The 27,498-nt window shown below is 37.0% G+C and overlaps 1 protein-coding gene across 1 annotated transcript in view; it reads right to left on the minus strand.

The window, feature by feature from the left end:
• Nucleotides 1-506: 506 nt before the first annotated feature.
• The window catches only part of LOC150077373 (vitellogenin-6-like), a 54,180-nt gene continuing 27,188 nt past the window's right edge, over nt 507-27,498 (minus strand). The window contains exons 3-14 of the mRNA XM_090385878.1: nt 23,180-23,197; nt 22,737-22,916; nt 19,566-19,691; nt 16,397-16,567; nt 16,092-16,280; nt 15,847-15,989; nt 11,441-11,630; nt 9,358-9,581; nt 2,323-2,491; nt 2,011-2,184; nt 1,431-1,628; nt 507-728 (exon numbers count right to left, since the gene is read on the minus strand). Of these exons, the coding sequence (XP_090242004.1) occupies nt 507-728; nt 1,431-1,628; nt 2,011-2,184; nt 2,323-2,491; nt 9,358-9,581; nt 11,441-11,630; nt 15,847-15,989; nt 16,092-16,280; nt 16,397-16,567; nt 19,566-19,691; nt 22,737-22,916; nt 23,180-23,197 (2,004 nt within the window). The remainder of the gene's footprint in view (nt 729-1,430; nt 1,629-2,010; nt 2,185-2,322; nt 2,492-9,357; nt 9,582-11,440; nt 11,631-15,846; nt 15,990-16,091; nt 16,281-16,396; nt 16,568-19,565; nt 19,692-22,736; nt 22,917-23,179; nt 23,198-27,498) is intronic.

The following is a 27,498-nucleotide window of genomic DNA, read 5'->3' on the forward strand; positions in this document are numbered from 1 at the left end:
GCACGTAACTTGTGTTGCTAGCAATGAACGAAATCTGAGTAAGGCCACCGTAATCGAAGTCATCTATGAAGAGAGAAAGAATTATCAGTTGGAGGTGAGAAACAAAAGAAACTTCTTATGTGTGTTATATTTCTGAATAGGCTTTTTATTTGCAATATTTCTCCTTACCATCGTATCCTGTGCTGTAATAGTTAGTGGAGTCAGTGGCATCCATGTCCATCCAGTCATCGTAGTAATCCTCCAAGATGAAGGACATACTATTGATTCGGCTGGAGCTGAAACAGGACAGCCAATAGTTAGCTACTAGCCGAATAATACAGATTTTATATTTAATTTTTTTCTCCCGGAAACTCCGGGGTTTTGATCTGCAAACAGAAACTAGACCACAGAACGAAGTAATATTGGCGTAGTCGTTAATGCTCCTAAAACCCTACAACAACAGCAACTGTTTTAGTATGCTTTAAGATAAGATAATTCCATAGACTTTTTACATTGTTACGTGTTACTTACATCAGCTTGTGGCATGGATGTGTCGAGTTGGCCAGATAATAGAAGGTACTGTAGACGTAAGCTGCTACTTGCTGGTCATCTTCGTCATCCAAAGATCGTGCTATGGTTTCCAACTCATAAAGTTCGGGTTCAGTGGACATTATGATGGAAAAGGCGGCAATTCTTATTTCATGGTCTTCTGACTCGTCGAAATAGATGGGAACCAGTTGACGTAAAACCTAGTTTAAAAAATCAGCAGGAACGTTTCAGTAAATTTTACAGAACATTATATATCATTAATTGCTGTACATGATCTGTTCACTTAATTTAACAATTGTAGCTCTCTAACTATTCATCCGAATTCAAGAGACGTTCAGGCAATTGCATCTTCTAGTTTAAGACTAGCAGTGAAACCAGCTATACTACTCAAACCAGTAAATACTGTATTTGATTCGTTTGTTTCACTCTGAATAGTACTAATCCGATATTGCATTTGGCTGCTTCTGATATTCTCGAAAAGGAAAGATTTTTAGAGAGGCAGAAGTTTTAAAACACAATTCAAAGAATAAGCAGTTCTTTTTGGATGATGTATTAAATATGAAACAGGCCTTCTATGATGAGGACATGAAATGAGCTTTAATAGCATCGCAGTGTAGCATCCTAGAGACCTGTAAGGAGCTTTTTCACTTGAGCTTTAAGCAACAAATGAGATGTGCAGACATTATATGAAAAAAAGAATACAAACTGATGAATTAAGCGAACAGCTACGGACAATGAAATTGTTATTAAAGAAAGCAAAGTTTACTTCTGGTGACTTAAATGTTTTTTTTTTATTTTTATTTGTAAAAATTATAAATCTGTTCCCTGACACATTACTAAATAATTTTAAGATGAAATCTTTCTTTAACGAATCTGTTATTCTCACTCAACTGAATACTGACCTCTTCAGGTTTCCTTTGGGCAACACGACGGAGTGCCCAAATGGCAGCTACTCTCTGTTGAACAGGATAGTCGTCCTCATTAGTTAGAAACGGCTCCAAGTACTGAAGAGATTCCTTAACACCGAAGTTTCCCGCGATCTTGATATTGGGAATGTCATTGCGTTCATCTTTTCTCATCTCTCTTTGCTGCTCCAGACGCTGAAGGGGAAAATAGCAGTTGCTTTTTTTAAAAAAACGTCAGCTTAGATTAGTGCAATAAACGACAAATCGTATTCTCTTTCTAACAACTTGTATAATAAGAAAATTTAGTGAAACATCATTAAGTAGAAGAGTAACTAAGAAGTTATCAAAACATTATAAAGCCTATTGACTTTTTTCCTAGTACGTTATTCATTGTGGGAGGAAGAAGCATTTTTTTCTTACACCGTGTGTTCTTTTTATTTATTCCTTAATTGCTATCGTAGAAATTTTATGATGATATTTCTTCTCAGTTTATTCGTATATTCCTAAATAGGACTATATGAATAAATTAGCATATTTAATAATACCAGTAGGTTTGTCTAGTTCCATAAGCACTTACTTTTAAATATTTAGCGGCTGTTTTAGGGGTACAGCTTTCGTCTTCTGTAGTGACGTGCTGGTCGTCTGATTCATTGTATTTGACACAGGAGTGATACACCAAATTACTGAAGGCAAGGTAGCAGGTGGAGAGGAGATCTTCGTCTTGCTTAACGCTGGCGTCTTCACACAGGTCCTGTAACAGCAAAAAACAAAATACATATTAAATAAGCTTTACCGTACGTCTTTGAAATTTTCTGTAGTTAGTCAAAGTTATTCACTGATATTGATGGATTAACCATGTACACTATGTTTAGTGTGGGAGCATACTTACCAATATTTCATCAAGCAGCTGTTCAGATGGTTCCTTGATGTGCATTGGTGTAGTCTGCATCAAATATTTAGCTTCTTCCTCGGAGACACGTTTCGACTGAATCATATCTTTAATAAGGAGGACGGCGGGGTTGGTTCCAGCATTTGACACAGCATCCAAGAAGACTTGCCTGAAGAAATCGAAGTAATTTATTTCTTTGCTAGCTATGAGTGTAAAGGATTGCTTGTATTACATGCTTACTTAACATAAGAGCGAAGTTGACGTGTGTTATTTATTAATCCAGTAAGTGTTATTTCATATACTCGTAACTGATTATTAAATTTGAGTTACAAATTAATTTTAGTCAGAGAACTCCAGAAATTTTAAATAAAGCAGGTTTTGTTAGTGCCAATCCTAGCACCACTCCAATTCAGTTTGGCGAATAAGAAATGTAATCGGACGAATGAGAAATTTAATTTACATCATCACCGTTAATTTATATCAAAACACTTCTTGAATGTACGTCAAGTTCAATTATTCAATGGATCAAGCAATGTTTTTCAAAAAAACGCTCCTATCTTATCTCACGAAGTGTGACATATTCGTCTTAAAATTACTGAATTGTTAATGAAATAATGTCCTTGTCCAGGCTGTTGCAAGTGCAGGCTTACAATAGTCCCCTAATTTTTTTCAGTGCCTTTTAAACAGCTATTTGTCTTTATGCAACATTCCCCGTTAACAAATGGCATACACGTTTAATCGAAAGTACTTCTGTGCTTCGAAACTGCACTGTGCATTTTCGGATAATTTCGTTGTGTGAACCCCCACATGTGCCTACCGCATTGTGGTTTGCACAGTAATCTGTACTTATGTAGCATTCCATTAAAAGAGGGAAAGCACTGTGAGGCTATTAAGAGATAAGGAAAGAGAAGTGTAGTCAAGAAAAGAAAGAATGTTGGACTACATTTTTAAACATTGGACAAAAGTCACATTTGAAGTGCCCCTGAATACAAACAAGATAAAAAATAAATAAATAAATAAACCTACGTGATACGCAGGATATAATCAAGTGACTGATAGAAACTATAGACTCTATTCAAACTAGAATGGTAAATGCAGTATTACATAAAATTAGTGTCAATAGGAATAACTTAAGTCTCGCCAAAATGAGACAACAGTTGAACTGGACCCATTCCCACTATTTATGATAAATAAGAAATAAGCACATAATTGACTTACTGCATCGCTTCTTCAAGAATAATAAAAGAAAATATTCCGAAATCATAGAACAGCTATTCCGTAAAAAAAATTAATATTAATCAAACTAATTCCAAAAATCAAGAATCCTAAATCTAGCAAAGATTTCATGCCTATTACAGATGAACGCTCTCTGCAATTCGAAAATGCTGTTCTAAACAACACGACTTGCTCAGCACTGCTGACAATCAGGGTAATCGCAGTGTGTTGTTTTACGAAGATCGATCGTAATGGAAACGTTACTGCGGATACAAGCAATCGTTAAACTATGAACAGCAGTTGGACATCATTTTTTTTTTTTTTGATCTAGCAGAAGATTTTGATAACGTCTCTATCCCAGCACTATAGTAATCCTGAAAGAATAATTTTTACGTAACAGGAAGCATCTAAAGTGTTCTAACCAACACCCTACTGGTAAAACAGGTTACACTAATTAACGCCAATAAAACAGCAAGTTTTGGTGTAACCAGTGAGATACCGTAAAGGGGTGTCTTCTTCTTGACGCTTGTCAGTGTCACGTGCCCTATTTTTGACTCAGAACCTTATGTTAGCGACGTTATATACCATACGTTGCCTATGTAGATACCTCCCAGTGGCTCACATCTGGTGAGTATGGACTCCTTGAAATAGTAAAGGCCCTTCCAGAAATCCTATTTAGTCATCTCATGAGCCAGTATTCCATGCAGAGGAAGAGAGTGTAAAGACCTTGTACGCTAACCTGGATATCACATCTTAGATCCAAAATTATTACAAGAAACATTTTAACTCCAGCCAGTTATTACCAGATAGACTGGATGCACCTAAAGTGGAGGGTTGAATATCTCACTCGACCTCGAGTTAATTATTTTAATCATGAGAATATCGGCCCAGAGAAAGTATGTACAAACGAAATACACAGAAAGGAAATCTTTGGGAATGTGTACTGGCAAGTTCAATTATAAATTATGAAACAAGAAAAGAACAGTCATCAATCAACTTCCTTTCACATGCGAAGAAACATGTTACAACAACTTTTTACTTAAATTTTTAAATTGTTGGCATAAATTGCATGTTTTATGATTTTACATTTTTTTTTAAACAGAGAGTTTGTAAATTTTTATATAATATAACCACAGCCACTAGTCAAAGACTGTTAATGAGTGCTCTAAAAAAACAATAAATGGGTCCAATTAGCTCAGCGGTTACGAGGCGAGACCACCAATATTTTCGACGGGAGTTTGAATCGGTCCGCAAAAAAATAAAAGCCAAGGGCCACCAAGTCCACCTCCACTGCTGCATGAAAACAAGTAGACATAATGAACATATTAAACATATGTGGCACAGGATAAAGTCGCTTTTCAAATCGACTCCTCTGTATATAGCATTCAGGCGATAGACAGAGGAGTCGATTCGAAAAGTCGAAGACAGTTTACAAGAAAGACAGTGAGGATGGCGCTGTTCCCCAATATGGCTACTACAAGGGAAGAGCAAGACCATCCACCCTAACCAACTGGAAGTGCTTCCTGCGCTACTTACCACTCAGAAAGGAAGAAAACGCCAACACATAAAGCGGAGAATCGAAATGAATACGTTCATCATGCGAACATACTACGAAATAAACAACCTAGAGACCGATATGACAACGTATAAGTCAAGATTACATACCAAGTGGTTGGAAGTGCTCTTTCCGTCTTTCCCGTCTTGTCCGATCCGGAACGATTCCCGGATCGGACAAGACGGGAAAGACGGAAGGTCACCGAACAGCAAATAGCGGACAGAGAAGGACCGTCGTCATGAAGAAACTGATAGCTGCTTCAATCTTGAAAAAAATCAAGCAGGACGTGAGCAACCAACACAGAACAGAGCAAAGCATATGGACAACATAGAACAGAGCAAGAAGAAATTCAACCCAGAGAAGCTGAAGCGAAAAAGAGACGAGGTCATGATATCCAGAAGAGAAGACGAGTGGTAGAAAGTCCTAACAGAATTCGAGGGAACGGGCCAAAACTGACGTGATACCGAAGCAGAGACAAAATTGAAACCTGACCGCCTCAATCGGAAAATAATACTACATTACCTCGTACTACACTGGAGGCCTTCCACACAGCCGTGTACTGAACTTCCACAGCAGCAACTAGGATTAATGGAAGAGAAACGAGAGAGAGCACCAGCAAAAGAAGAACTGAAAAAACAAGGAGCCTCCAGCTTTGGAAAGAAGACTTCATCAGAAGATAGAGCGTCAAGAGAAGCCAATTGGCCCAAACCAATGAGGTAATAGGAGTAAGAAATTGACTGGAAAAGCGAAGAGCATCCTCAACAGAGACAACGTCCACAGCAAACACGAGACCAAAAATCAGAATTTCGTGTATCTAAGTATTCTCCAAGAACAGGAGAGCACTTAGAAATACTGAAGCAGAACCTCCTGGCACTCAGCAAGAGACTATGCCATTAAAAAAAGAGCTCCCAGAGGAAAATAAACAACTGAACTTCGATGAAAACTAAAGAGCCTTTCTAAAGGAATATCGGACAAGACGAGAAAGACGGAAACGGACCAACCGAGCAGAAGACGATCGAGGAGTTCTGGGACATTATATGGCGCAGTGAAGTAAAACATAACAGCCGAGCCCCATAAATAAAACTAGAAAGGAAGAAAACCAAGGATGCACAAGAGATGAGAGAATGGGAAATTCTGGAGTAAAAAGTACAACAGTCGATCAGGAAATCCTACAAATAGCGAACCCCAGAAATAGGTAACGTCCATAACTACTTGTACAAGAAGCTCACTTGCACACACAAGAAACTAGCAAAGCAGTTCACCCAAATGAAAAGTCACTAGTCTTCGCGGGTTGTAGCATAGTGTTACCTGAGCCGTTTCCATCCCACACCGGGTGGAAAAGGCTCAGGTTAGTATCCAGTCGATGACGCGAGGAACTTTTGGGAGCTTTTTTTCACTCCGTCGCTGAGTTAGTCGGTCTCAGGCGTAGATAGCAAGGTTTTTTGACCCAGAAGCTGAGGTTTTTTTGTCTAGCAAACAGGCAAATCGACCAGAGAACACATGCAGTTTACAGACAAAATAAATATATGGGTAAATGTAATCGTTTATGAGGGAACCTAATATATCATAATTTGGAATGATAAGTTACTCACAGGTAATCCCAGAGGTTCTTACTTAAGTAATCACACAGGTGAAGGCTAAAGACCATGATGCAAGAAACCCGACGAAATACAGGCCGATCACCTGTCTCCCAACGATGTACAAGATCCTGACCAGCTACATAACCAAGAAGATATCAGACCACTTGGAAAGCCAAAACATCATGGCCAAACAGCAGAAAGGATGCAAGTAGATCTGCAAAGGATGCAAGCAGATCAGCAAAGGATGCAAGCAGACCAGCAAAGGATGCAAGGAGCAATTAACCGTTGATGCCGAGTGTTATTGAGCAAACCTACAAGAAGCATCCTAACCTGTACGCGGTCTACATCAATTACCTAACGCATTGTATTTCGTGCTTCATAATTGGCTAATAGAGGCTGAAGATCTACAAAGTAAAACCTATAGTGACAAATTTCTAGAAGAAACCATGACGAAATGAAGTACTACCATCAATGTGGAGATTATCACAACCAGACCGAACCCCATCAGGAGAGGAATCCTCCATGGAGATGCCCTGAGCCCACTGCGGTTCTGTCTAGCACCCAATCCAATATCCATCATGCTCAACAACAACAACAACAAGTATGGGTATAACCTCAAGGAAGGAAGGAAGGAAAAACCTGTACATCCGGTCCCGCCTGATGTACATGGATGACATCAACCTCTACGCGGAAACCGAGATGTAACTCCAGCAACTACACCAGATCACTGAATAATTCAGCAATGATATCAGGATAGAATTTAGTCTGGACAAATGGAAGTCCCACGGATTTCATCAGGGGAAATTAATAAGCCGAAACTACTAGGTGCAGGCTGGTAAAGGAATCGAAGCCACGACAGGAAAACAGACCTACAAATACCTTGGATGATGCAGGCTCAGCAGTTAGAGCACATGAAGTTCAAAGCCTGCCTAACCAAAAAAAAAATACAATCAGAGATTTAGAAGCCTTGTCAAAGCAAAGCTGAACGAAGGAAATACAGTTAAAGTCATAACACTAAGCAGTCCCAGTGCTAACATTCTCCTTCCGGATCATAGATTGGACTAACACCGAGCTGGTGGATATCATTAGAAAGACAAGGACAATGATGACCAAGAGCCGCCAACACCACCCAAAGTCAGCCTTGTAGAGACTGACAATACCTCGGAAAAAAGGAGGAAGGGCCTCATAGACATCATCGAGCAATAGAAGACAGCGATAGCTAACCTGAAGGATTACCTTCCAGAAAAGCACAGCAGCACTCTACCAGGCCATGAGAAAGAGAGACTAGCATATCTCACTCAATCAAAGCAAGGAGTCCCCCTCCTACCCAGATGTTACAAACGAAGTTATTAATTTTGGCAAAGAAGGCACTCCACAGTAGACACTAAAATCACCTCCTTCACGACCACAATGATAAAATAGCTTTAATGCGTGGCTTACAAGCGGGACACTCTTCCCCCAAGACTGAAAGACTCATGCTCGCCATCCAGCCAGGTAGTAATCAACACCAGGAACTTCAGAAAATACATCGCAGAGGAGCCCGGTGTGTCACATCACACATGTTGACGATGCCACTTTGACTCAGAAATGATTCAATACATCATCGCTGCATGTAAGGTGATCGTCCAGACAGAGTACATTCGTATACATCAGTGTACTCTGTCTGGACGAAGTACACTCGTATACATGACCAGGCAGCCAGTATAATACATCATATGCTAGTGAGGAAATACTAGTTGATTAAGGAAAGTGAATGGTGTTAGAAGTACGAATCCCAGGCCAAGCTAGAGACCCCAACAGACAAGCTGCACTGGGACCGCACTATAATAACGTGCAGTGCCGCACAATAGACCTGATATAACTCTTGTCGACAAAAAGGAAAAGGCTACCTGAGTGATTGACACAGCGGTGCCGCACACTGGCTACCTCCATAAAACCCACGACGAAAAGATTAGGAAGTACACGGACCTAAGACAGGAGACCAAAGAGATGTGGCATATGCAACAAATAACAACCAACCCGATCATCGTGTCAACCACCGGTATGGTGCAAGAGATTCTACATAACAGTCTAGCAGAAATAGTTCATACATACAGTGCAATGAACTCCAGAAGGTCGCGATCATGAATAACATGTAGGATAGTCAGAGAGTTCCTCGACCAACAGTAACGCCAGACCTAACAACCACCCTGTGCACTTGGTACCAGTACTCGTCAGGGGGTGGAAATCCCATCAGGGAGAAATAATATAATAATAACATATGTATAGTTAGCAGTGCATACAGAGTGATGTTTTGTTTCCGTGTTTCAAATGAGCATCCTTAATCCATGGGTACGAAATATTAAAATCTGTGTTTATGCGCCCATTACTTTGATTTTTTATAACACCCAATTATTTGTTGGGGGGATAGTTACAGCGATATTTACGTAGGGAAAATTTTAATTTTTAGATATCTGATTAGGGAACATTTCATGATTGAAGATTTGCAAAGGCTTGCGGTAGTTTAAAATACTCAGAAATGTAGTTTATATCCGATAAAAAAAACCGTATATCTGTTTGTGGATTCGATCGGGTAGCAGAATGTTGAAGAGATTTTCCTAGTGTGTCTTCAAATAGCATTCTTTAGGATTACGTCCCTCCCAACTAGCTTTTGTGCAGCTTATTTTTCATACAAGATAGTCTTACCTCTGTGGATTTTCGTCATCATCACCGGAGCGACTGGAGTGCTTCTGTGGGTAATCAGCCACTTCCCTTTCCACTTCTTTCAGCTCCTGATAAGATAGAGTTGACAAAGCTTTCACCAATTCCAGGTATTTCCTTGGAAGTTTGTCCTTCTGTAGAGTTTCAATGGATGATTCCTTTTCCCTACGTTCAATCTTCTGTGCAATTTCACTAACCATTTCCTTCACCTGAAAGAAAATATCAAGAACATATTCTCTGATGAATGATTTAATTCGGTGAAATTTCATTTAATTCATTCATTCTTCAATTATTCAGATTTAATTAACTCTTTGCTAATTAGTGCAGCATCCGCTAGAGAGAGAGAGAGAGGAAGGGGGGGAGGTCGGAGCTCTCCGCTTAATTTTTATCAGCTTTCTAAAGAATTTTTTTATTAATATACATTTCCTTTATTGCTAAACTGTAAATATTTTTGTAAATTTATCCTCTGCATTGTGAATTTACCCCTCCGGCTTGCACGTCGTACAAGGGGCGATTGTATCTTACTATCAACTGAAAAATAAATAAATTTACCTTTCAGCTTATTATGGTTAGATAACCAGGTTCTCCCGTTATAAATTTCATAAGGAGCATTGCAGAAAATTACAGAGCTATGCTACGTTTCTTTCCTCAAATATCACTTTACAATTCGGTCCAAAGTTTTCCGAAGAAAACTTTACAGTGTATTCGTGCCATTGTCCAGATAATACCACCGACCATATATAAATAAATAAAACTATTTCTGGATATGTTTAACATTTTTATAGTTACTGATTGTCATACAGAGCAGGCGACAGCAAAAAAATATAAATTTATAAAAATATGTATATATAAATATAAAAAAGTTATGTATCTTTTTAATGTATAAAATTGCCACTCAGTGTATACGGTGTTGCTAAATTGTAAGTGAAGTTATACCCACATATACACTGAGTGGCCAATTTATACAACTACTGAATGGCGAATACGTTCCCCTTTTGCCCTCAGACTAGCTTGGAGACCACCAAATATGGAGGATGCGGAAAGGTCAGGGAATGACCACAGCATAACCCCGGAGCAATATGGCCTAAATTGCTAATGCTCCTAAAAACCAAATAACAAACAAACAAACAAACAAACAACAATAGCTTGGATTCGCTGTGGCATGAATTGAACGAAGTGACGAGAGCGTGCGTGCTGCAATGTAATCAGAGCCCAAGTTGACTCAACTGCTTCCATGGTTGTGGCAAATTCGATGGTTGCCGATCTCTATTTCGAAGAGCTTCGTCCTACAGACGCTCACTTAGGTTGACTTTGGTAACTGGGGAGCCACCACAGTAAGCTGAATTCATTCTCATATTCCTGGAACAGATCTGTACAATTCTGGCCTTATAACATGGTGCATTATCATGTTGGAAGAACACCTTCCCAGGTAGAAGGAAGAGCACCAAGGAATACGTCTGGTTTGAAACTATTTCCGGATAATCTGTGCATTCCAAATGTTCGCAAATGGTATCAAAAAGAAAGCCGAAGGGGCATCATGAGAACATTATGCACACCATTACACCGCTACCACCAACCTTCATTACTGACACCTGTCAGGAGGGATTCACGAACGCCAGCTGGTTTTTTTTTTTTTTTTTTCTCATGTAGTTTGATGTATTCGGATCTATCCATCAGCGTGAAATAGTAGAAACCAGAATTCACCAGACCAAGCAACGTTTCTCCAATCCTCCACTGTCAAGGGTTTGTATTCTTGAGTTCACTGTAACCTTACCTTTTTATTTTTTGCATTCAAAAGTGTAACTCAGTTCGGTCTTCGGCTGAGATACGACGAGGTGTGCGTTTGAAATACCTGATTCGCTGCCGCTGATAAACTGGGTTGTTATTCGACTGTTTTCCTAAACGAGTCTTTTTGACCCCTCGAAATAACGAGCTGTTTCTGAACTCAGGATCGCCATTGACGGGTTGTCATTTGTTTGGTGGACCAATCTCTCTCTCTTGTAAAAACTGTCTAAATTGGCTCATAGATTTTAGACTTTATTTTGAATAATAAATTAATACAACAAACCTCATTAGAGGATGAAGAATATTGATAGAGGTTGAAGAGGTAGTGTGGCTTCTTTAGGTCCTCTTTTCCACCTTTTTCAAGGTCTCTCTCGTTATCTACCTGGAAGATCAGTGACTGGTGAGTAACAACACTACCTTCAACAGCAAGTTGCCGGTCGACTGGTCGTTCTCCGACTAGTTCCAGGGTACGACTACGAAAATGAAAGAGAGAAAAAAGAAATTGTAATTAAATAATTCCCATAAAACTACAAATTGAAAGTCAAAAAAAGGTAGTGTATTGCTACTGTTCGGAAGCTAACTGTTGGAATATTATTTATTAGGTTTTGCTAATAAAGCAAATATTATCCGTATTTCATCATGTGGGATAATTCTTTCATCTCGATATTTTCGAACTGAATTGTACACCTACGTATCTGTCCACCTGCATTGATTTTCAAAAAAATAATGTTTGGTAAAGTCTGACAAGTGGTTTTCCTCCGCAATATATTCAGAGGAAAATCTTCTGATGGCCGTGAACTTATCGTAACTACTGTGCAATCACGGAGGAATTCATTTAACGAAAATAAAATGATTGGTTGTCATTTCACCTTAAATCATAAGGTGAACCTTAAAAATTACTAAGTGGTTTAAGTAAGCAAAAAAGTTCGTGCAGTGTTTGAGGGATAGTATTAAAATCATATCGAAAACTTTGTAGATAGAGATTATCCATCGATGTATTTCGAAAGTAAATGTTACATTGGGTCAGTTGGTGCACAGCAAACTCTTTACCATATATTGCAGTAGTATACCAGCTATATTGCACTATTTTGAAGATACCAGATGGTGGAATTCAGCTGGCATCGTCCATTACGAGCGTCTATGCTCAGTTTAAACGATCAGAGGAAACATAGTGTTTATATTAATTTTTTTACTTATGTTTTAATTTTACTCTAAAAGTTCGCACGAAATTTTTTCGATATTGACTGAAAAAGGTTCATGCGGAAATTTTTAAGATAAAAACATTTATCTGGTATTGAAATACAAGATAAATGCTTTTGAATGATAGCCCTATTTATAGTGAGGTCTATCAAATCTGGTATTGAAAAATTTTTAACAACTTGCTTTCATTGGTAGTTCCGAAGTTGACACATTATTATTATTATTATTATTATTATTATTATTATTATTATTATTATTATTATTATTATTATTGCTCTTATATTATTTCTCCCTGATTGGGGGATTCCACTCCGTGACGGGTACTGCTACCAAATACACAGGGTGGTTGTAATGTTCAGGATTACGACTTTCTGGAGTTCCTTGTAGGTGTTCTCTGGGAGACCTATTGTTGCTAGGCTGCTATGTAGAGTCTTTGGTACCATACCGGTGGTTGACACGATGATTGGGATGGTCGATACTTCTTGCATATGCCACATCTCCTTGATCTCATATCTCAGGTTCGTGTACTTCCTAATTTTTTCCTCATGGGTTTTTTGGACATTGCTAGTGTTCGGCACCGCTATGTCAATCAGGTGGGTAGCCTTTTCCATCTTGTCCACAAGGGTTATGTCTGGTCTGTTGTGCGGGATGGTCTTATCCGTTATTATGGCGCGGTCCCAGTACAGCTTATGGGTTCGAGTCTCTAGTACTGCCTGGGGTTCGTACTTGTAGTATGGTACACTTTCTTTGATCAACTGGTATTTCCTCGCTAGCTTCTGATGTATTACCCTGGCTACCTGGTCGTGTCTATGAGTATACTCAGTCTGGGTGATCACCTTGCACCCCGCGGTGATGTGTTGGATCGTTTCTGAAGCCAGGTGGTATCGTCGACATGTGTCATCTGACATTCCGCGCTCCTTTACGTTGTATTTTCTATAGTTTCTGGTGTTGATTACCTGGTCTTGGATGGCCAGCATGAATCCTTCAGTCTCGGGGAAGCGGGTCCCGCTTGTGAGCCATGCATTGGAAGCAATGTTATCGATGTAATCTTGATGGAGGTCATTGTAGTGTCTGCCATGGAGTGTCTTCTTTGCCCATCTTTCCAACTTCGTTTCTTGTACCGTCTGGGCGGGAGGGTTTTCCTCGCTTAGGTTGAGTGGGGTATACCACTTATCTATCTTTCTTATGGCCTGGTAGAGTGGTGCTGTGTTGTCGAAGTAATCCTTCAACCAGTTTATTATTATTATTATTAAGCTTTATTTCACCCCCTGTACAGGGGGTGAAATAAAGTTTAATAATAATAATAATAAACTGGTTGGCTAGAAGGGTGTACATAGAATTATAAGTTAGTATGAACCAGAGCTGTAATGTTATGTTCAATACGTTGATATCAATATTTGTAAAATAATAAGAGAAGTTTACCTCAATATAGTACGTAGAACACTTCCGTATGATACTCTCCAGAAATTAAAACGAAAAAATTGAAAAACTTACATTACAGTAACAAATAATTTAAAAGATAATTAAAAATCAATTTAACACAATAAAGCTCAGTTTAACACAATTAAAAATAAGAAATTAATTAAAAGAATTTAACGAAAAAAATTGCAAAACGATTTTCGTTCCTGGAGCTGACAACGCTTTTCGACCGTAGTCGTGATCACAGGAATGAAAATTACCGAATAGTGGTGAGTACGAAACTTAAATAGAGATTATTTGTATTAGCGCATGCACGTAAAAGCCCACGAATCGGAGAGATATGGCCGACAAACATTAACAGAATTTTCGTGTAATTTAATTTCTACGATTTCTGCAATTAATAGTCGCGTATAGTTACGTTGAACACTAAGTATTTTGGCCCCGTTAACGGCATGAAAGGCTAATACTGAACAATCGCTCAGTCCTTTCCTCATTCGCAACACAAATTAATGATCTGATAAACAACATTTCTTGCGGTGATTGCGACTCGTCTTACCAGGGTTCGATGCGGTTCCTTTGAATATTCGTGTTAATCAACATGCGGTCTCAGTTCGTGCTTCTCGTTCAGCAGCATCAGAATTAGCCTTTCAGCAGCATCAGAATTAGCCTTTTCAATTAACGAGGCCAAAATACTTAGTGTCCAATGTAACTATACGCGACTATTGATTGCAGAACCCGTAGAAATTAAATTACACGAAAATTCTGTTAATGTTCGTAGGCCCTGTCTCATCTCCGATTCGTGGGCTTTTACGCGCATGTGCGAAGACAAATAATCTCTATTTAAGTTTCATACTCACCACTATTCGGTAATTTTCATTCCTGTGATCACGACATACGGTCGAAAAGCGTTGTCAGCTTCAGGAACGAAAATCGTTTTGCAATTTTTTTCGTTAAATTCTTTTAATTAATTTCTTAATTTTAATTTCGTTAAATTGATTTTTAATTGTGTTAAATTGAGTTTTATTGTGTTAAATTGATTTTTAATTATTTTTAAATTATTTGTTACTCTAATGTAAGTTTTTCGATTTTTTCGTTTTAATAACTGGAGAGTATCATACGGAAGTGTTCTACGTACTATATTGATGTAAACTTCTCTTCTTATTTTACAAATAGAATTATAAGTGAAAAATACATACATTTTTTTAGCGAAAGCTTATAATACTGTACCGTTGAGTTCTCATTAAATACTTTTTAACAGATACAAAGAAAAACATATAAATACAATATCCAAACCATAAATAATATAATCTCTTATAAAATACCAACAAAATTGCAACTCGTGCGATATAGACACTACAGTTAAATTCGGTTCATCCAAAACAGCAAATACCAGCGCCTACTATCACAATAATAGCCTTCGGTCAAACCAGTCCGTAACTGAACTCAATCAACATGAACAATCCGTCAATCACATACCGTTAATCGATTCAGCAATAACCTTAGTTGAATTAAGTTTGGTCATCGAATGGTTACAACAATCACACGAAGTTTTGAATGAAAAATTACAATGAATCTTTCACCAACATGGCGCTTAACACGCATAAAATTTCCCAGACGTTACATGGCAATGCATCCTGGGAGTTGAGTTTACAAAAAAACGTCTACAACTTCTGCTTTTGGCATAAAACCAACCGATGAGGATTTCTTAAATCTTGTGTCCAGATTCTTAGTTTTTAACATGCATTCTCGATTCAGTTTTATATGACAATCTGGAAAATAATAGTGCATTTCTTCTCTTCCTTAGGGCATGTTTTAATAGTTCTAGTTTTTAATTTTTTTCATTCCTCACCTTAACGAATCCGCTCCCTTAACTTTACGGATAAACAGGTGAGTGCCGCGATTAAAAGCTCTTGCTAAAAATTTTAATAGTTCCGAAGTTTTAAATTTTTTAGTTCGATTATTACGCAACCGTGTTTGAACTAATTGTAGGACATTTTTGAAACATCGAATATTCAAACTTTTATGCGAATTCTTTGCGAAGAATGAGAGAGCATCAAGATTACTACTTACTTAAAGAAGATTTGGATCTCCTGCCCCTCATCCCCAAAGGAGTTGAGTACAGCTTCAGCTTGATTCTCTGCGTACTCTATCACGAAGTTGTCGCGATCTCCTCGGATGTTATAGGAGTAAATGGCATTGGCCTGAAGCGGTTCCTAAGGGGAAACAAAGATGCTATTATTATATTGTAGTGTTGCTTTTAAGTGGATCGAAGAACAATGCAGATGATGAGAAGCAGAGACATCTGCTGTCCTTACCGACTGATCTGCTTCACATTCAACACAGTCGTCACCATAGAGACTAGAGATTGCCCAGTAAGCTCTCTCTTCACAGTTTTCATAATTGATGGTTTTGGTCACGTTGAGCACGTTGTTCTGTTCGGGTGTTTCATCGTCTGGTTGACTTGTAATTATGTAGGCTGTTTCACATTCCCCACCGATGCTGTCCTGAAAGAACAAGTCATAAAAACAAAGTTATTCTGGCACTTTTCATAGTCTTTTCACAGTGCAATTCATTAAAGTTAAAGTAATCAAATAAGAATTCAAAGCCGTCTTGAAATTACCTCCATCACTTTGTAATAGTCAGCAGCTTCATTAGTTTGTTGGCGAGAGCTTCGTTTGTCCTCGGCGAGTGGATTTTGCTCCTGAAGGTTAAGTTGGAAGAAACTCAGCAAACCTCGTTTCAGATTGATAACCCATTCTGGCTCATCCTTTGACACATGATACCTTTTCACCTGGAATAAAAACATACATCAAAACTTTGTGTGATCAGTGAGGTTACTGATATTTCACGATTAGTTTTGAATTCTAGCCGTTCTTTTAAAATAAGGATTTTATATACTTTGATAATGATATTAATTATAAAAATATCTATATAAATTGCAGTTTCTCTTTTTTTTGGTCAGTCATGCTCCCACCATGCATTGCAATGGCATTTTTGATTGCTAATTAATTATTTTATTTATTTATTATTTTTTTTATTACTCTAGAACAGCCATTGCCTTACAGATGAGGAGGAATATAACAGTAGTATACAATAATAATTCATTTATAGTTAATATACAATATACAATGTCAAATATACAAAGTCAATTTACAGCATATACAATGGAATATCATATGTTACAGGCGATTTGCATTTAAGCAAAGCTGGGATGACAGAGATTTTTGTATTTTAACACCTTTGTTGGTATATTTTCTTGTTTGCTCCCAATGAATAGTTAGATTGATTGATTTGTATTATTATTATAGTTATCCATTTATTTGTATTATTTCTTATTATTATATGTTTTTTATTTTCTTTGTTTAATGAAATACATGGATTTTTTATTTTGCTTTTATTATTATTATTAAATTAATCATTTATTCTCCTTTTCTAATTACTTGATTGTAAAACCTTTCCAATTCTTTTTTGATATTGATATCTTCAGCTAGAATATCAATGTTGGATTCGTTTAGCAATCTTGCAGTTCTATTGAAATAGTGGAATTTAAGATGTTCCAGTTGTTTTATGAGAATTTTGGTGAGGATTCCAGATCTGTGAGGCATATTCTAGTATCGGGTTAATGATCATTATGCATGTTGCTTTTATTAGTTGTATGTTGGAAATGTCTATCTGATTGTTATTATCAAGGCTATGTTTGATGTCATGTTCTATGGAGAGTAGGTTGGTCACTGTTGACCTGCCCATAAGGAAGCCATGATGAATGTGGCTGAATTTGTTTTCATAAAGCAACAAAGCTGAGAGTATAAGATATTCTCAATGATCTTACTTAGGGGGTTAACTTTGTGTATGGTTCGAAAGGAGGCAGGGCTGTCTTTTGCACCCTTTTTAAAAAGTGGGGTAATGGTGGTTTCCTTTAATCTTGCGGGGAATGATTCCCTTTTTGAAATGGCATTTATCAGATGTAGAAGTTGTTGTTGCAGGACAACAAAGCAGTGTTTCCAGAGGGCCATGGGAAGACTATCAGTGTTTGTATCATGGCTTAATTTGAATTTATTAAAGATATTCAATAGGATAATTGGATTGACTTCAAATTGTGTCAGTATATCACTGAAATATGAGGAGGAAGAGGAGGTGTTATCCAGTTTACTATTGTGATCAGAATTTTCAGTAGATAGATCGCTGTAGTATTTTGCAAATTCTTCTAATTTAATGGTCTCCATTTTGTTCATATGTTTATGGTTTTTATAACCCATTTTCCAATGCCACCAGAGTGGACCCATATCATGCCTGTTTAGCATTGCATTTTGTAGATTGGATAAGTAATTGATATTGTTTTTTATCTGATTTCTTAGGTTGGAGAACTGGATATAGTTGTCATGTCTCCGTGTGTTTTTGTATTTGATAAACATTTTTTTTTTTTTTTCTTAAGTAATTGAATTATTTCTTTTGTGAACCACACAGGAAAATTTTTGGTGTTTGACTTGGTATGGCTCATGGGTGTTTAATTTTTGATAGTTGAGTCTAAGTTGTTACACAGCACATCCAAAATTGTGTTGGGATCTTGACTACTAAATAAGGATTGCCAGTTATCCTTTGAAATTTCATTTCTAATTTTGTCCCAGGGGGCTCTCCTAAAATTATAGGAGCATTGCCTGACTTCATTGATGATATGTTTGGTTTTGAGATTAAAGTCAAGCAGTAAGGCTAGATGATCCGAATAGAACTAACTGGAAATATAATTAATATTTATGTCAAAATTTGTAAATACTAGGTCAAGGAGTTTCTCATTTCTAGTAGGAAGTTTGCAATTTTGTTTCAGGTTCAGTCTGAGGAGCGTATCCTTCAGAAACTGCAATAAGTAATTATTTTTATTGTTAGGGTCTTCCTTACCCAATCCATACTCATAGTGAATGTTGAAGTCACCTAGTACTGCCGTTCTAACCTCACTCCTGGAGGAAATGTGTATGGGTTCTAGTCCGTGCTCAAGTTTTTTTTTTAAGGTGGCCTTTTTGACTGGGGGTGGTAGGTAGATTCTTACCAGCTGCACTGTTATGTTGCCAACTTTAGTTTTGGTGTTTGTTTGTTTGTTTGTTATTTGATTTTTAGGAGGATTAGCAACTAAGGCCATATTGCTCCGGAATATGCGATGGTCATTCCCTGACCTTTCCGCATCCTCCGTATTTGGTGGTGACGGGCTCCAACCCTGGTCTAATCAAGAAGCGTGTGCTACACACTGCTGCTCCTTCCCAACTTGCTACGGAGGCGCCATAGTTTTGGTGTAAATGCATTATTGTTTACCAATAACAGGTTGCATTCATCATGGGTATAGTAAAGGGAAAAAACATATATATGCATTATTAACAGTCCCAATGGTAAATATTCTGTACTCTTAACAATCGCATTAAAATTTATCCAGTCACAGAACTCTTGATTGTAAACCAATTATGCCTAGAGCTTTTACATTTAGTATTAATTGCGTAACATTAAAGCTCCTATATAAAATTAATGAAAGTTATTAATTTAATGATATATTGATATTTGATCGATTTATATAGTTCCCATAATTATGATTCATATTTTTTTTAAAATATTTTCTTATATCATTAAAAGATTGTTAATCCTGTGACTGTTCTGGAAGTTGAAGATTTTCCTTGGGTCTTTGTTTTATAATCAGTAATTTAAGCGTAAGATAAATCAGAAAACATAATTACAATTACAAGTAAGAATGATGCAAAATTTTCTGAAATTGAATTATAAAATTTAATTAACTTTAGGAATTTACTTACCAGGCCATTCTGCATTAGAACCTTGAAGGGCTTGCTGATCTCAATCTCTTCAGGAACTTGTTTTAATTGGAATTCATCAACATCTTCGATTACGTCATTCTGTAGGTCAAACTTCGAATTGACAATCTGCAGGAGAATTGTTAAAAAAATGCGGTTATGCACGTTTTATTTACTTTCGTTTACAAGAATGATCTGAAATTGAAACCACAGCATATCGCACCAGTCATCTTAATGTAGCAGAATGTGAGACGTCTGCGCAACAAACTTGAATTTCATGAGCAAATCCACCTTCCAAGCATAATCGACCTGTTGTTTCTCTAGTCACTGAAACGTGACTATAGAAAGAACAGGAATCACTTGCAGTTGCTGGATCCGCCGGTTTTGTCTTTCACTTCCAGGAACAACGGAAAAGGCGGTGGTGTTGCAATTTTCTTTAACAGCCACATTTCATTTTGTGTTCACAAAAATCCAGTGAGACCGTACGATATGAATCGTTGTCAGTAAATCTAAAATACAATAGTAATCTAATCCATATTATTGTGATCTAAATTCCTTCATCTCCCGCTTACGAACCCATTCTGGGTGCCCCAAACTGGATCACCAATCAACTTCATCTTTCTGCCCAGCACATAGTCTGTGGGGACTTCAACTTGCCTCTACACTTAATACATCACAAACCATTCCTTTTGTCATAGATTTCTTGTACCGGTCTCCAACTATTTATCAATCTTATTAACAGAAGTGAACACCTATTGTCTCATTCTTGCGGGCTATGAACCATCAAAAACCCATCGACGGTGCATAGCACGCAATGCACCATTGAGTTTATGCAGTAATATCACAAATGTCGTCAATAACATGAGTGAATTCAAACTGTTCGTTAGGACAAGTAACGCTGACATAATAGGGCTTACGGAAAAGTGGAGCCATCCGGAGATAGCAGATGATGAGTTTCAGTACGATATGTATAATGTATTTAGGAAGGAAAGGGCAAATAGAACGGGTAATGGGGTCATGCTTCTTATCAAAAGCAGCCTGAGTGCGACGAAAGCTTTCCCGGATTCAGACGTTTCGCATGCTAGTATAGAATCTGTGTAGTGTGAGATAGTTCGAAGCGAAAGTATGATGAGAGTGAGAGTAATCTACAGGCCAGGTGATTGTGAAGATTATTACGAGAGCGTCTACATGCAAATGGAATGGGCAAGTAAGCATAAATGTCTTATTATGGGTGATTTTAATTTGCCTCTAATTGATTGGAGCAAATGGGAAGGAAACTCTACATGGGGGAACAAAATTTTTAAATCAAATAGACGATTGTTATTTGTATCAACATGTCATGACTTGTTATTTGTATCAACATGTCATGACTTGTTATTTGTATCAACATGTCATGACTTGTTATTTGTATCAACATGTCATATCAACATGACTAGGGAAAAGAATAATCTAGACCTCATCATCACCAATGAACCAGATGATGACATAATAGTGCTGACAGTACAGAAACCTCTAGCAGGAAGTGATCAAGGAGTTCTCTAGGGTAGACGATGAAGATATAGGTAGCAGTAGTTAAAGGCAAAGGAATGGGTTATAATTTTAGGAAAGGAAACTACGACGGCTTAAGATGTTACATGGCCTCTGTTGACTGGGTGGATATCTCACAGAGAGCGAATACAATTGAATTATGGTATACATTTAAAACATTAATCACAGAAGACTTGAATGCTTATATACCATTAAAAAATATACTCCACAAGGAAGATTCGAAGTTGGATGAATAAGAAAGTTTGCCAGATGACTTGAGTAGAAAAAGACAGCCTGGAAAATTTACAGAGCAATAAAAAGTACCCTCATTTATGTAAATATGACTGGTTGTATTTATTGCAATTTATTTATCATTAGCTGATAGTTATCGATTATTTATTATTATTATTATTATTAAATAATAATGAATAATAATAAGAAGAAAGTAATATATTATTATTATTATTATTATTTGCTCATTACTTATATTTTCAATAATTATCATGCTAGTCAATTTTCAAATTTCCCTGTAAGATCCGTGACCTTCAAACTGTGAAGGGTTAATTTGGTGAATGCTAAATGTATATTAGTATACAAGCAATAAAGATATGCACGCCTATAGGCTATTGTAATAAATGTCGCAATAAAGATCAAACAAACCAAAAGCCTGAATGGTATGTTTATACAGTTGGAGAAAACATAGAGAAGGTCGAATGCTGGATTAAGGGATTTTGCCTCAGTTATTAGAATGGCTGTTTATAAGAATTGCTCCTTTGTAATAGCAATCCGTGTTCAAAAATTACGATGACAAAACTGCATTCAAAAGACTGAAATGTAGCCCGAATAATACTGTATATAAAAGGTATAAACCCGCTTGTTGTATAAAATAATATATATATATATACAAAATGTATTAAATGATCGTGGTAGCGGCAAAGGAAACTGCTGCTTGTTTTATATGGCCGAGACGTAAGTGGAAGTCTGCAAATTGGGATTTAATTGGCTATTTGCCTTTTGCTGGATGAAAAATCCGATTTTCCAGCTAAAAAAACCTGCAGCCCTCGCCCATGACCGACAAAATCGAGCTTCAGTGTAGAAACAAAAACGGCCTTAAACTCTTTTAAGTTTTCCGTTGAGAGATTCGAACACGGGCCTCTTCCACGGTATGGAAAAACGGCATTCGCGTGTAGCGCAAGGCTTAATACTGATTTTTGATGTATTCATTGCTGGACGTATTCCCAATCAGTATCTTCCCGATGAAGTGGAAGTGCACCAGTCTGGATTGTCTCTACAATGTGAAATAAACGTCATAACGATATGCAGATCGCTCAGTGAGCGCTTCATATGGTATTTTGCAAGAACTGCAAATTCGGAAAAATCCTGGATGAGCCTCCCTTGAGAAAGAGAGGCAAATTTCCCTGAAATCTCGGCAGAAATATATTTTTGGCTGTTTTACCAATTTGTAAACTAACTCCAAATTATATTTTAATTTTTTTGCATACTGTAAATCAGCTTATTTATTAAGAAGTCGTTACTGCCTGTTTCTTTAGACTACAGAGAAAAATGTGTGAAAAATACCCGACTTACACAACAGCCTGGTTTCCTCTAGAACCATTTAAATGATCTTAAGCTGTTCCTTGAACTTACCTTGAACGCCAGTTCTTCTTGAACGGCCTGAACGATGATATCAGTTTCGAAAACACAGACAGAATATTGAGGTTTCAGTCCTGGGAATCCAGCTTTTATATATCCGCCGTACCGATAAATGTACTCCCTGTCGGGTGCATAGCCTGAAGTGGAAGGAAAGTCATTGCGGAAATTATCGGACTATTCAATTTTATAAAATAACAATCTATTGAAATCCGTTTATTGCTAAATTTCGTTATAATTCGAAATTTTTTTAGAAATACATTAGAAAAAAAACATTAAAAAACTAAATAGAAACTAAATAAAAATTTTATATTTTACAAATACAAAATATATTAAAAAATAAAAAAATGATTATGCAGAGAATTTAATATTCATAGTGAAAAAATATATGTACATTTAAGTAATATATTTTAATATTTAATGAAATGAATTGTACTCACCAGTTGCAGAAACAGTTGCTGAAATGAATAAAAGAAAAAAAATTATCCAATGTTTAATATTCAACAAAAGAGTAATATAAAAGTTAATAATGCAAATAAAAGATGCAGAATTTATAAAAGATTATAGGAAATTTTGTTCAAGCAAATGGAAACCACTAATTTGCCTTAAACTATTCTTCTGTATTAAATATAATTTTTAAGTTAAGTGAAGTAGGGGATGAAGTAGAAGATCGCCTAAAGTAGGGGATGAAATGCATAGGAAAATTCTTGAAAACTTTGGTTGGTCGGTACTTGCAAGAATTTTTGTTTCAGTCATGGACGTCCGTCAAGCAGTTTCATTTCAGGGGAGGAAAGGTCGCGCGGATGAGCTGATGGGATATAGCGTGTATAGCGTAGGACAGCTTGGAGTACCACCATAAGTTAATCTCAATTTCTGATTTAAAAAATTTCAGTAATTACTATAACCACTGCTTCATATTGAAAATTTTTGGGTAATATAAATTACAAATATCAGTGCTCAGGGCCGGTTGAGGATATTGGGGGCTCACTGCGGGATGTGAATATTACTCAACGGATTTTTTTCATAAAATTAAAGATATTAGAATATTTGGTATCATAACAGGAATAAGGACATTAAGCTAATTATAAACTTACACGTTGTAGTTTTAAGCATAAAATAAAATAAGGTCTTTCAGTGTATAAAGAAACATTGTCTTATATACAGGTTTTTAAAAATGATGATAAATAATTTCAGCATGAAACGAATGCTTATAAATAAGCGAAAAACCTTTAATAAATATTCAAATCGTTTTGGAGTTAAACAGCGTGTTTATGGTTAAACAGCGATGGATTATTACTGGATATTAGCTCAAAAGCGTTCACGTCATTCGTGCCGTTGCTTTGTAAATGTGAAGAATGAATCTCCTTTTTTTTTTATTATCAACAACAATTTTACAGTTCAGTTCACCTTTCATGTACCTGTTTTGTTTGAAATGGCATTCCTCGTATTTATTTAAACCGAGAACCACACATGTGGTCCAGGTGGTAACACAGTTGATAGGATCGCCGTACTGGATGGAAAAGACCTAAGTTCGAGCCCCGTCGATGACGGGAGGAATTTATCGGAGCCTTTTTCACAACGTTGGTGATTTAGTCGGTCTCAGGCAGGGTAGCATAGTTTTTTTCTCACGTAAACTCGGGTTTTTCGTCCAGCTAACAGAAAATTGACCTTATTAGAGACAATATACACGGAGAAATATGACCTTAGTCGCTAATGCTCCTAAAATGCTACAACAACAACACATTTATGCCTCAGTGGTTAGCGCAGTTGGTAGGATTGCCGTCCTACCCACACCTGGTGGAAAAGACTTAACCAACGTTTCCAAAAATACTGTTTATCTCAGCAAGCAACGGCTGATTTGGGAAGAAGCATATTTTCTGAGACTTTTCTGCTTATTCTTAAGTGTTATTCTCAACCAGAAAATATTTACCATTTTTTTTAACACCATGTGGAAACAAGAAGATTAGAGTCATTTAGAGATCAATTCACATTTTAAGTATTTTATGTCATACCGAGCTTGGTGTCATTAACTGTCGTTAATGAATTGAATAACTTTGACGCACAAACAGAAAGTTAAGAAATAATTATGTAGGATAACAATTTCGTTGTAAGCAAATCTGCATATTATTTACCTGGGGGCCCTCTTCGATTGGTTGCAAGACAGTTCGTTGTACGACAGTTCACTGCATGACAATTTGCTGTATGCGACAATTCGGTACATCACAGTTCGGTGTACAAGTTTGGTGAATACTGTAATATTTCGCTGTGTGTGGCAATTTACCGTATGACAGATTTGAAAGACAATTGGGGCTACAACAGTTTGGCGAAAAACAACTGGTAGTAACGACAATTTGATGAGTATGACAATTTGGTGTATTCGCGACAATTCAGTGTATCAGAAATCAGAAATGAACAAAATCAATGAAGTAGAAGGTTTAGGAAACACGAAAAATTTTGGCGACTTAGAAAGGAGGAATGCAGAAAATTAGAGTAAAGAAAATATCTTTCATTAATTTTAGAAAATATGCTTTTAAAATTGCACAGTGGCCATCTTCGTTTGTTTTTTTCATTGGTCTTAATTTTTTTTTTAACTCTCAAACAATCGAAAGAGAAACGCCCATCGTCTTCGTGTATTTCCTTTTCTTCCGGTTTCTGTATCATTAAATCTCTTCTAGTTTCTCAAGCCTCAGCCAACGAATATTACTAAAACAGAATACGGTTTCAACAACTTTTATACTAATCGCCTTCGTTTCTCTTTTTTTCGCCTAGTTTCTGAGCATATAAGTTACTTCTAGTTTCCTAACCCTCAAACAACCCATCCTGCTAGGACAGCATGCGCTTCGATATCCGAAAAAAAAAAAAAAAAACTGTTATTCTTAATTCTTTTTCCTTTCTTCTAGTTTCTGTTAATAAATTTCTTCCTTGTCCTTCTCAACTTGCAACCAACCAATTCTAGCTACTTGAAAAACATGGACTTCAAAAGATCCCCCAAAAAAGAAGAAGGATTTTAAAAAGTACTTCTCTGAAATAGTTTGAGATGTTCGGTGTAGATCTGAACATAGTAGTAATCATGACGGCATTACTAGCTGAAAGAAGATTTTTCTCAATATTACGGAGAGCAGAAAAGAAATACTCACCAGCCAAGACTGCTGTACAAAGTAGGAAGACGAACATCCTCGCTGCCGTGTTTTGGAATCACAACAGCTGATTTCTGAACGCCTTCACGGGATTTATATAGTTGGCACATCTTGCATCGTGCTGTTACATCAACCAAGTTCAAGAGACCTGTCACTTAGCTGAGGGGTCCTTGTAACTTATCAGTCCTTGTAACTTATCATTACCGTGTCATGTCATTAACCGGAGGTTGTAGGGATTCCAATATTTTCATTCGTACCTAGAGTATTGGTCAATTCCAGTTTATCCATATTATAAAAAACTCGGCGCAGCAAAGTTCGGAGGTCAAGTCCCATCAAAGTGTTCTGAATGAGATTTTATTCACAAATATATCAGAAATATGCAATCACCCTTCTGGACATCTATTTTAATACACATTCTCTGGACGTGTTTAGTAATTGTGCCTGTACTTGACTTTTGATCCTTTTCAGACGAAGAAGATAAAGTTTTGGATTTTTCTTCTAAATCATGCAATGATCTCACATAGTGTCTCCTGAAAACTGCTTTCAGTTGCACTGTTTATATTTTAGCTTTTCTAGTAGTTTGTGCTCGGATATTTTCGTCTCTGAAATCTACTGATTAAACTCTAATGGTTTCTGGTTCAACTGTAAAAGGCGTTCTGACTTCGGGGGAAACGTGCAAATAGTATTCGCACGTCCTCCCAAAGAATATTATTCCTAAAAAGAATATTATACCCAAAAACAGGTTTTAGATTCCCTTCTTTTCTGTAAATAAGCTCTGTTGCGGCGGCATTAGAAATTAAAATTTGTCATTTAAAATGGCAAAATTTGTAACAAAAAAAAGATTATTTTATTATCAAACTGTTGCTAGTTATTGCATATCAAACAAGTTTAATTTTCAGTTGTAGTAAAAACAGTTTAATAAAAATGAAACGAGAGAGGATTTTATCAATTCATAAATAGTTGCGTAATTTTTCTCATTATATGCATAATTGCATATAATGCGAAAATTCCTTTTAGTATAATTACGAAATTCCTTTTAGTATAATTACTAAAAGGAATTTTTCATTTATATCTAATATCAATCCACGGGTAAATCCTCTTTTAATGTACAAAGTGCTAGTGGCATAGTGGTCTCCCACAACTGCACCATCTGTACTCTTGTGAAGTATACAGGACTCTGTAAATGCCAGATATGTGTGTGGCATGTTGTATGTGTGTATAGTATTGTGTTGGGTTCTGTTGTTTCTCTGGCTTCTTGGCAGCAGGGCCCCTAATGATACTCCACGTTGCCCGCCACCACCACTGGGAGGTGAGCCAGGCTGCCCATCATATACAATGTGTTAGTGTAAGGTAAGTGCGTGTTGTTGTCATACGGCACAAGGGTTTTATCCCCCATCTCCGCGTTGCTTTCATTGTGGTGAACCAGTTCACTGGGAAATGCCAGAAATTTAAAAGTGTGTGGGAATTGTTCATGTGTAGTGTTCTGTACACCGGTGTTCATCTGGTCATTTAGTCGTTGGACCCCTATTGAGGCCCAACGTTGTCCCACTTACGCCCCTTGGAGGTAGACCAGGAACCCAGTAGCTGTAGATTCACTCTTGGCAGGTTCTGCCGCTTAATTT

Source organism: Mastigoproctus giganteus, chromosome 12 (genome assembly GCF_048544385.1).
Source record: "Mastigoproctus giganteus isolate SK-2022 chromosome 12, ASM4854438v1, whole genome shotgun sequence".
NCBI classification, from domain to species: domain Eukaryota; kingdom Metazoa; phylum Arthropoda; class Arachnida; order Uropygi; family Thelyphonidae; genus Mastigoproctus; species Mastigoproctus giganteus.